The following is an 11,530-nucleotide window of genomic DNA, read 5'->3' as shown; positions in this document are numbered from 1 at the left end:
TTTTTATATCTTCTTCAAAGTGTGTCTAACATAATAGTTACAAATTAAAAATAAAATAAATTTTAATAAAGCTATGTCATTTTAACATGTTTGTAAGAATATATTATAAAAGATATAATAAAATATTAATTATTTATTAAATTAATTTGAATAATAATCCAGTTAATCGTTTTGATTAATAACCGACGGGTCCACCGAAAATTGGAGTTTTAACTAGTTTAACATTTGATAAAACTGAAGTTTTGGTGTCAGCAAGTCTGATTCTAGTCCAAGGAAGACAGGGAAGATGCATTCGATTGGGTACAGAGCCAATGCTTTACTAACATTTGGTGTTATGATTCTTGCTTTTATGTGTGCCCTCGCTTCTTTCTCCGACACTCTTAACACTCCTACTCCATCTGCGACTGTTCAGGTTCTTTTATTCCCCCCCCTCTTTTCATTTCACCCTCTTAAACCCTAATCTTGATTTTCTTGATTCATGGGTTTGTAGGTTTTGAATTTCAATCGCTTTCAGAAGAAACCAGATGGTGATGATGAGGTTATTATTATCATTATTTTCATTTTTTTTCTTCTGTCAATTTATATATGTGTGTAAAGCAGGATTGCCCATTCAGTTTAATTACACTAGAAAGAATTGATTCATGGAAAATTATTAGTCAAAAATTACTACACTTGTTTCAGTTTCATGTTTTAGGTATCATTCATCTTAACATTCGAAAACAAGTCATCTTCATATTTTTTTCCCGGGCCGCCAAGTAATTTAGGTTTCATTTGTGTCACTTCAGAGAACACCCTTTTAGCACTTTACAGGACAAAACACCAACTATAATAGCTCATTAACGTTTTTTCTTTAATCCCAAAAGCTCTCTAACAAAAAAATGAAATTTTTAAGGGCTCTAAGAATAGCAATTTAGTACTTGAAAAGTCGTTCGGATTGAATGTAGCAAGTTGTGTTGATTTATTTTTATCAATGGTAGAAAATCAATTAGGAGGATTAAAGCAAGACATGCACATTACTTATTCCGTACTTACCCCGGGACAATAAGCTCCTGCAAATGAAGATCAATGACACTTAAAAAATCTTCAGCTGAAAATTTGTTTCCTCAGGTCTCTTACCCATTATATTTTCATTGTTTCCCTTTTCCTGCATGGGGGCTAACTCGAATCAATTTTCTTCATGTACATCGACTTGTATATCTAGAAAATTCAAGTCACGGTCTGTGTTAAATGAACTCTTCAATACCATCATCCTCGTATCCGACATAGGTGTGTTTAGGTTGAATGGATACTTGACTCTTTTGTAGTCTATAATTGAAATCTAATGTGTCTAATTAATTATTACTTTTAAATTTATATAATAAATAATCCTTCCGTCCCATAATTTAAATCTCATTTGACTTTTCAAAGGTTAAATTGATCAATTTTGACTACCAACAAATTAAATATATTATAATTATTATTATAATTTTTTTTTAGAAAAAACTTCATAACAAACATTGGTAAATCTATTTTAAAAAGCAATTTGTAAATTGGTAAAAAAAAAATTAAATGATTTTTTCTTAATTGTTTACTTTTGATAGTCAAAGTAAGACTAATTATGGGATGGAGGGAGTTTTAGTTGATAACTAAGTTCGTCTGATTTATTGGTATTAGACGTTACATTTTAGAAGGTACAATTTAAAAAAAAAAAAATTAAAGACATGTAAAATTCTCTTTCCTTACATGAGCCTCATGTTCTATTTCGGATCCATATCCAAGTATCCTAAATTTTTTGAAAGTGAGTAATGACATTTGGATTAGTACACTTTGTGTGACTCCAATACACAAGTCTGGTTAACATAACTGTCAATGTAGTCAGACAAAAAAATGTGTAATAATGTGGACCTGGAAAGCAGGGGTGCGGCACTTACCCAGAGCGTACTGCGCACCCGAATATGTACGGGTGCGGGGGTGCGTGGGGTGCGGCCAGATACGTACGGGATTCACCACCTGGCATGTCACCGTACTTTGCTGCTCCAATTTGTGGGGGGTGCGGGAATGGCATGAACCGTAATTAAAGTACAAGAGTGAGAGAAGTGAAAGATAGTTGGTGTCATCATCGTCAGTCGTCTTCTCGTCGCCGTTTTCTGGCGGGCAATTATTGTCGATCTGTGTGGTCGTAGTACAGTATATAATGTGTATATATGTGTGTGTGTATGCAGCAGTTAGACTTGTGTTGATGGTTGTTTGTTAGTCACGTGATGCCAACAGTTAGACTTGAATTGATGGTTGTTTGTTAGTCACGTGATGCCCTTTACTTCTATCACCTACTTAGTTACTCCGACTCGGCATTTCCGGCCGCCCTACCCATGTCGACCCGACCCGACACGGGACACGACCCGGAATACGTACCGGATCCGCCATTCAAAAATCGACCCTTTGTTCTCGTCTTTACAAACATTTACAAGTGATATTTCAGATCTTTACTTTTACTGATATCACATGAAAAGGGGAAGAATATGGTGGAGAACAAAGGCATAGAAATGAGGATATAACAAAGAATTGAAGCAGGGAAAAAAGGAAGAAGAAAAAGTGGATGACTGTATATGTATATGAATGTATAAAGTATATGCTAAATAATTGATGTACGTGGACAGTTCTATGTCCACATTCATTTCTGAGATTAAAAAATGTATAGGTTGACTTATAGTAACAAGAATTAAGTGTCACGTGCTAAAGTGCTAAAGTACTGTTACTTTACTTTAATATTATTATCAATTTTACCAAAGAGTAATAATAGAAGTTATATAAATTTACTAAAAATGAAATGAAAAATAATTGATATCTATAAAATAAAAATAATAAATATAATTTAAATTATGACGTGTCCCCGTACCCGTGTTTAAAATTCGGACGATGTCCGTCCTTTTTTTTCGGGGTTGCCGAGTCCGACTCTCGGATATGTGTCGTGTCCGACACTCCGTACCCGAGGCTGAGCAACTTAGGTTACGCAAATTACCACTTTTATGTTTCAAGTACTTATCTTTTTGATTATCTAACTAAAATGTAATTATTAAATTTATTTATAACATATATTATTAAAAAAATTAAAAAGTATATTAATATTAGCCGTATCCCCCGCACCCGTATCCCTATATTTTGAAATTAACCGAATTCCCGTATTCCCGTATCGCGCAGCCGCACTCCCGCACCCGCACTCGTGCTTCCTAGATGTGGACTATAGGTTGATGCTTAGCATGGAGACATTGTTAGTATTATTAGGATATTTTGTATGATTTGCATCTCTCTCAACTCTGCCTCTAGTCTACTCCTCACTATTCGACTGAAAAGTTAGTTTATATGGTTGCTCTGTAAAAAGAATTATAGTCTAGAATTGACTTCAAGTTCGTTCATACTATACAGGTCAGAATGACATTCAATATATCAGCCAACTTACAGTCACTGTTCACGTGGAATACAAAACAGGTTTGACAATTTGCAGATATTTATTCTTATGGATGATCAGAACTCCGTAACTTTGTCTTGTTTGATATAGTCAATATTTTGTTCAATCTATGTCGAGGTGTACAAGTTTTTCAATGTAATTAACCGCAATTATTTTTAAAAAAAATAAAAAAATATCGTGCTTTAGCTGAAAGAATTAGTTAAAAATGTAATAGGTTAGGAAGACGTAATCCCTAGCAATAACGAGTAAGGATTATCATTACTTTAACATTGAATCGTCATGAAGTAATGGATGGATGATTGGAATAGAATATTGTATGACAATCACTTGCAATTACTTTGTGGGGAAATGGGAGAGTTGTTATCAAACGTACTATCTGCAAACAATCCTTTGATTAGGAAACATCTGGTAATTGACTAAATGTGTTATTAATGATGATCTGCAGGTTTTTGTATTCTTGGCAGCAGAGTATGAAACTCCCAAAAATTCTATGAATCAGGTTAAATTTATCTGGATCCCCGTTTATTTTATCATTCAGCATGTTCTGATTATTAATTATGCATTCTCACAGTATTAAGTAGGAGTAAAATGGACATTGATAACTATTCCTACACCAAGGTTATGTTTGGTTGGGGTGAATAAAATGGAATGAGATTTTTAAGTATAAAATGACGAAAATTTAAAATTTTCATTCTTTGTCCCATTCAATTCGTAACCCTAAACTATAATTAAAACACCCCAGTTTGAGATGGATTGCTCCATTCCTTACACATTCATTTTCTTCACAATTCTTATCATTATGATTTTTCACTACCTCATTTTTTTTCAAATCTTCCTTCTAACATCCATTAATTTCTTTTAATTTCATCTATTCCATTCCATTCACCCCAACAATACACAACACAAATAAATGAAGTAAAAAAAAAGTACATGAGCTATTTTACTAATTGTGACTACTAATGGACTAATGGTAGTAAGTTCATGCGAGAGGTAATGCTGCTGGAGACTATTATTAAATCAAGACATGCAATCTTTCATGTTGAAGCATACTGAAAGTCTAGTTGGCATCCTAAGTTTTAACCAATGGGAACTTTGCCATGGCTGATATAATGATTTCTTCAGTCAACGGATATGGATGGATTAGAATTCCTGACTTTAAAGAGTGACATAGCACCTATAGACTATAGTTGTGGCCATAAACATTAAGGGGACTAAGAACTAAGTTAAGACATTGCTGTTCAGTAAATTTATTCATGTGGCTCTTCATTTCTATCAATTCAGATGCAGAATTTATTGTAGTTGTATTATTGGTATCTCATGAAAGAATGCAACAGGTATCTTTGTGGGATGTTATAATACTCAATAAGAAGGATGCGGAATTCTGGATTCGTACTGCAAACAAGTACCGTTTCATTGATCAAGTAAGTCTTCTGTAAAATGTAACTAAATGATCCCAGATCCATCTCAGACCTACGAAATAGGGATGTGCTTGTAATCCACCGTGATGAATTATGGTTTTAACTTTTTTAGCTTGTGTCATGTCATTTGTAGGGAAGCAACCTCCGTGGTAGAGATTTCAACTTGACGCTGCATTGGCATGTTATGCCCAAGACTGGCAAAATGTTTGCTGACAAATTAGTCATGAGTGGCTATCGCTTTCCTGAGTTTTATAGATGACATGGACTTGTTACATAGTATGTTCTTGTAATATTTTAATACCTTATTTATCATTGAAGATATAATAGAAGAGAAAATTGACATACCGTGTTCATGGATGTTATGTATCCATATGACATATAATGAATGGTATTAAATCAGATAATTTATTTGTTCATCAGTTTAGATCGAGATTTTGGATTTAATTTCTTCTTGTGCTTTTACAATGTTCTATCCCGTGTGGAGATGAGAAGTAAATTCCAGTTTGCACTTGTCATGATAGTTCAATAAGAACTGCACTAAATCAAAATTATAATAGTAAATTCGGTTAAATGTTCAATTTTTAATGGCTGTGTCAAGCAATCAACTTTGCATATGTTGATTTTTTTAGGTCTTGGCAATTCAAAAACCCCTTGTCTGCCAAGAGTTCTAAGTTGTAACACCCTAGAAACAATTCTTGAACACAAGTTAAACGAAACACTTCCGTTTGCCAGAACCAAGGGGTGTTTCTGCGGAGTTGCAAAGAAAATTATCCAGCTTCGTCCAAAATCCCAGGAAAATTAAATTTTGAATTCTAAAACCAGACATCCTCCACCATTTCCACCACCAAAGTTTCTCCACGGTAAGTGCGCTGCAATAATACACGTTCCTGATTTGACGAGGGGATGATTGTGTAAAATCAAGGCTGATACGTAACTTTCTTATCTACATTTTTCATATTATCATAGCAAGTTATCAAAAATTATGTACTGAGAACGCGCACATTAATTCCCGACTATTTGATTGCTTGGTGTGGGCATAGATCGATGCTACTCCCTCCGTCCCCCTATGATGTAAATTTTGCATGTATTTCGAGACTTTTATAAAATATAGTTTAATAATATTTTTTTTTAATTTTTTTTTAATAAAAATTTAAACATAAAGACTTAGATTATGTTTTAACAGAGCTTTTAATGTTCTCAATGGTGTCGAAGATGTGAATCAACACAAAAGTATTTTAACGGGGAGTACAAGATTACTTAGGACAATTCCAGGAGTCACCCTGTTTTCAGGCATAAATCTCGGCCTAAATTTGAACCGAAATAATTCTCTCTTCAGCAGTGTGGTCAAAATTTAAGTCCAAATTTACATACTAATATTTTATTCTTTCAATTATTAATATATTATTATTTTAATTCGTTGATAATAATTCACATACCTATTAATTCAATTGGACGCGGAATGAATAAGATCAATATTAATTTCAAACTTAATAAATTTATGAAACTAGAAAAACATTACACTTAAACAAGAAAAATGAAAAAAAATGTGTTTAAATACTTTTATTAAATAACTATTATATATAAATAAAAACTAAAAAATATAATTTAAAACTACTTAATATATATATATAATAATATTCAATCAACAAACTAACGAATATATAAAACATAAAAAGATAATATTTTATTATTAAAAAAATTTAGGCCGGTGAATAGTGCCGGTCTAAATTTAGACCGCCACTATTCACTGGCCTAAATTGGAACAGGACAATAGACCACTGTTTGGTAGATTTGGACCGAAATCGGTCCAAATTTAGGCCAATAGACCACTCTTGCAGATGGTCTAGCTAGCATCGGGAGGATTACTAGTATTTAGGCCCCGTTTGATATTGCTATTACAGACAGTTACAACCGTTTTTTTTTGCTGACTGTCAGATAGGTATTTGGTAAATTCTAAAATCTACTGTCTGGAAAAGCGTTTTTGTCTAAAAATTGTTGTTAGCAAAAGTATGTCCCTCCATGCTTTTGTAAAAAACTGTTTTCAGCTTTTGCAAAAACTAACTATCAGTTTTACCATCAAACTTTTTCAAAAATATTATATTTATATATTATATCTCAAAATATGCATAAATAAAAAATTACCAAATAATCATCTAATTTTTCAGACAACACTTTTTTCACCAGCATTTTTTTTACAGTACAACAGTTTTTAACAGCACTCCCAAAAAGAGACTTAATCTGCATCTATATCAACTACTAGTTTTACCTTAAAATTATATATGCACACTCACACTTTACACTTATTTCTTAATATAGCAATATCATTTAATTTTTCAAGACGATTTTTAGAAATATAACCAATTTTATTTTTAATTATTGAGACATTCGTAACTTTATAAAACGTACATTACTTTTTAAAATGACGATGTCAAATTTTATTATGTTTCGTTGTTTTACTTAGATTTGGTTTATGTAAATTACAAATTATCTAATAATGTGTATGAAATATGAATAATTGGAGATAAATGTATCATGATAACAAGTGATAATTATTTATGAAAAAACTAAGTGTTAAATTTAGAAAAATAAACAAAATCTCTAAAATAATTAAATTATTAATAAATGATGAAAAATGTACTAGTAAAAACATTTAAGTCACTAATAATAATTTATTATTTATAATATATATGAACTTTATTCGTGTAGAGTCGAGTTACCGATTTCGAGCCGAGTCCGAACTAAACGAGTCGAGTACGAGTCGAACAGACAAAAACTTCGACTCGGCTGGTTTATTTATCCGAGCTCATTTTCATGTTTAAGACCGGCTCGTTTAAAAAAAACGAACTGAACTAAGTTTATTTAAACGAGCCGATCCCGAATTTTGTTCAGCTCTGTTCATTTGCGACCCTGCTTGGAGCTCATAAGGCTGCTGCATATGATTGTGACTTCACAAGACTTCTTAGACAAATCATAATCTGTTGTCCAGCACTGTGGACGGTTTCCAAGGGCACTTAAACTTCCTGGTTTCTTGATTTTCAGATGGAAGTCTCAAAGTTAGTACAACTTTGAAACACTTATCCAGATAACTAGATTATACTATTATAGCTTCACTTCGGAAATCGGCACTGTACCAGTCAGTCTGGAACAGGAATGCCATTGACAGATTACTTGCCCCTCAAAGTTAGTACAACTTTGAAAGAGACATAGATCAGTGGCTGGTTTGGTCGTATTTTCCGAAATCAGAGGAATGCCATTGACGGATTCCTTACATCAAAGTCAATACAACAATTCCTTAACGCTGTGTTCCCGAATCTAGGGTAGGAAAGAAAAGAATAGAAAATAACCAATTTTCCTTTCTCTCCTAATCTTTGCAAAAGTGGGAAGAAGATTTTGGAGACAAAAATAAAGAAATTTTTTTTCCAAATCTGCAGTTTTCTTTTCATTTCTTTCATAAAAGTTGTTTGGGAATAAACTGAAAAAATATATTCTTTACATTTCTTTTCTTTTCTCTCCAAAAAAAGTTTCTGGAACACAGCGTAAAGGATTTGATAATATTTCATGTCCAATTTTACTTCTCAATTGTGTTACCCAAATTGTGTATCAGTCTTGATTCACTTTGTCCCTCCTATATTTGTTTACACTTTTCTTTTTGAGATGTTTTTTCAATAGTTTATATTTCAAAATTTTCCAAGAATAATAAAGTTTTATAATTTTTAAAATAATTACATCACATACTTCTCTCCACTATATTTACTTTATATATATAATATTAATCGGTTCCACTATTTTTACTCATTTTTTTTATTTTTTCTTACTATTTTATCATTTTTTTAAACTCTGTACTCAACCCAAATATAAACATTTGGGGACCAATAAGAAGTGCCATTTGGAACACCCATGAAATTCATAACTTTGATGAGTCCTAACTTCTATTATAAGATCCATTACTTGATGAGTTGTCAAAATTTTATTGGTGGAGATTTTTGTGCATGCACGAGATCCATCATTATTAATAAGCTCCCCACTAATAAAATTTTGACAACTTATCAGCACGAATTCTTAGCAACTGCCCTTGGCACACACTACAAAATTCGTTAGTAGTAAATCAGCACATACCAACAAAACAAAGAAATAAACAATTGTACCATTAATATCTTTAGCTAGCCTGCTATCAAAGCATTTCACAAAAAAAAAAGATATCCAACAGCATAACACCAAGAATCTAGGTCTCCCATATCATCACTACAGCAGTCACTCCAACACCGAACGTAACTGCCAAAAAATTGTGATGTGACCTTTACTGACTTAAGGGGGGAAATAGCCTTTGGATAGGAGATGATTTATAGATACATATATGAACAGAGGGCTTTCCACGCATCAGCTTTAGTCTCTGCAACTCCATTCGCCATTCCCTCAAAAACAGAGTGGAAGTATAATGCAAATATCAATAAGATGGAGAAGCCATAAACATCATTTGTAAGTAGTCTTGTTGTGCTTCGCATAAACATAAGAAATAACAGAATCAGCGGAGCATAGTAAACAAATAGCCAGCACAAGCCAACATAAACGCAAACGGATAAGCCTTATCACTCAAGAAATGCATAAGATAGTTAAAAAAACAACAAAAAAAGATAGTGATACTTAATGAATTCAATTCTTATTATGAATTAAATATTTAAAAACAACAAAAAAAGATAGTTAAAAAATTGTACAAAGATCCAATATAAGCTGGTATATTATAAACTAAGCCCAAGCCCAATCTCAGAATGGAGGGGGTTGTATATAAACATATTTTGTTTCTATTTCTGTCTAATTTTGCTTTTTATTGTGTTGTGCTTTGTGAAAATAATTGTTCTAGGACAGTCTCATTGGGCCTGTTTGTCTTCCGGCCCCTTCTGGCTTATAAACCGATAATTACTTATCTCGAACTGTTTGTCGATCCAACTTATAACTTGAATTTACAACTTATAAATTGATAAGTTGAATGTTAGTAAGGACGTACTTTTTCTCAACTTATTTTGATTTTTCACTTTTTTATTAATTTTAGTTTTTAAATATATATTTTTAAATGTTAAGTTAATTTAAAAATCATGAATTAAGATGATCATATTTAAAAATTATTTATTTTAGTTCATTTAAGTTAAAAAAAATTTGACTTATAAGTAAAATTAATCAAACACTTATATAACTTATAAGTATTCATTTACTTATTACTTTTAAGCCACTTATTAATTTTAAGTTATAAATTACTTATTTTAAAATTTCCCAAATGGGCTGTTGTGTGAAAATGTTTCACACACGAAAATATTTCATTTTCACACACAATTTTGATTTTCTTTGTGTGATTGAGAAGATTTTTATAATTTTGTTCTAGATATCAGTTTGAGGACCCGGAACTAGGGCTGAACATTCGGTCAGTTCGGTCAGAAACCGAACCGAATTAACCGAAACCGAAATTCTTATTTTTTTTGAAACCAAACCGAACCGAATTCATGTATAAACCGAACCAAAAACCGAACCGAAATATTTTGGTTATTCAGTTCGGTTTTTCAAAACCGAAATATTTGAAAATCAAGTACTAATCACATATATATACACATACTTACATGGATAATAATTAAAGAAAGTGGAAAGCTACAATGATGAATCTCTAATATCTAATTTATAGTTATTCATTAATGAAGAATATGAATAATCTTTTGTACTCAAGATTGGATCGGTGGTCGGAGATTACAGAGTGAGTCATCGGAGTCCCCCAGTCGGAGCCGGAGGCACATGCACAGTTAGATAATATGGGCGAAAATAGTAACTGGGAGTCCGTGAATAAGTTAAAGTACTACAACTTAGTATTAAATTATAAGTAATATAATAAATATATAGTATACTGTATATTATATAAATATATATATATATATAAATATAATTCGGTTAATTCGGTTTAACCAAACCGGTATTTGAAGAAACTGAACCAAACCGAATTTATTTCGGTTTAAACCGAAATAACCGAAATTTAGAGAAAAATATAAACCAAACAGAACCGGAATTATCCGGTTCGGTTCGGTTTTTCGGTTTCGGTTCGATTTTGCTCAGCCCTACTCGGAACTCACTTGGTTGTAGTTGTAAATTGTGAACCCCACAAGAGACAAGATTTGTTTTTGTTTTCGATTAGACATTTTTAAACATTTTGCAAAGTGTTATTCAGTTAAGATTTATGAATTAGCTGAATGCATTTGAAATCTCCAAGTTGAACTAGTTATATTGTCAGTAAATTAATTTTGAAGTGTCTAAATTGTCTGTGCCTATTTTTCCCTGCTGGCTGAATTATTGTTAGGTCATACACACTGTAGAGGGGGTGAATACAGTGTATAATACAGTCAAATCGAACTTTAAAATCTTAAGTAACAGAAAACAAACTTTATTGAAACAATAAACTCTGTTACAGTATGGAACTGTTACCTCTCAGTGATGAACAAATATCACGAGAGCTACTAGGGTTACAATGAATAATCTTCTCGAATATGATAACACTTATAGTGTAAACCCTATGTCTGTGTTTATATACTACACAGTTACAAGATAATCGCTAATTGATATGGAATATAATTCTGCTTCCTAAAATATATCAATCAGATATCTTTTCTTCCAAGTATTCCATTCTTCACGGAAC

The 11,530-nt window shown here is 32.1% G+C and overlaps 1 protein-coding gene across 1 annotated transcript; it reads left to right on the top strand.

Moving 5' to 3' along the window:
* The first annotated feature begins 228 nt into the window (after positions 1-228).
* Positions 229-5,287, top strand: LOC141670620 (signal peptidase complex subunit 3B-like). Its single transcript, XM_074476554.1, has 6 exons — positions 229-412; positions 491-538; positions 3,403-3,465; positions 3,891-3,944; positions 4,780-4,866; positions 4,997-5,287. Exons 1-6 carry the CDS (start codon positions 287-289, stop codon positions 5,120-5,122), a joined length of 504 nt encoding a protein of 167 aa, XP_074332655.1. The 5' UTR covers positions 229-286; the 3' UTR covers positions 5,123-5,287.
* Positions 5,288-11,530: the final 6,243 nt, after the last annotated feature.

The sequence above is a fragment of the Apium graveolens genome, chromosome 7 (genome assembly GCF_009905375.1).
Source record: "Apium graveolens cultivar Ventura chromosome 7, ASM990537v1, whole genome shotgun sequence".
NCBI lineage: Eukaryota > Viridiplantae > Streptophyta > Magnoliopsida > Apiales > Apiaceae > Apium > Apium graveolens.
Note: the sequence above shows the minus strand (reverse complement) of the source record. Positions and strands in the feature narration are given on the sequence as shown.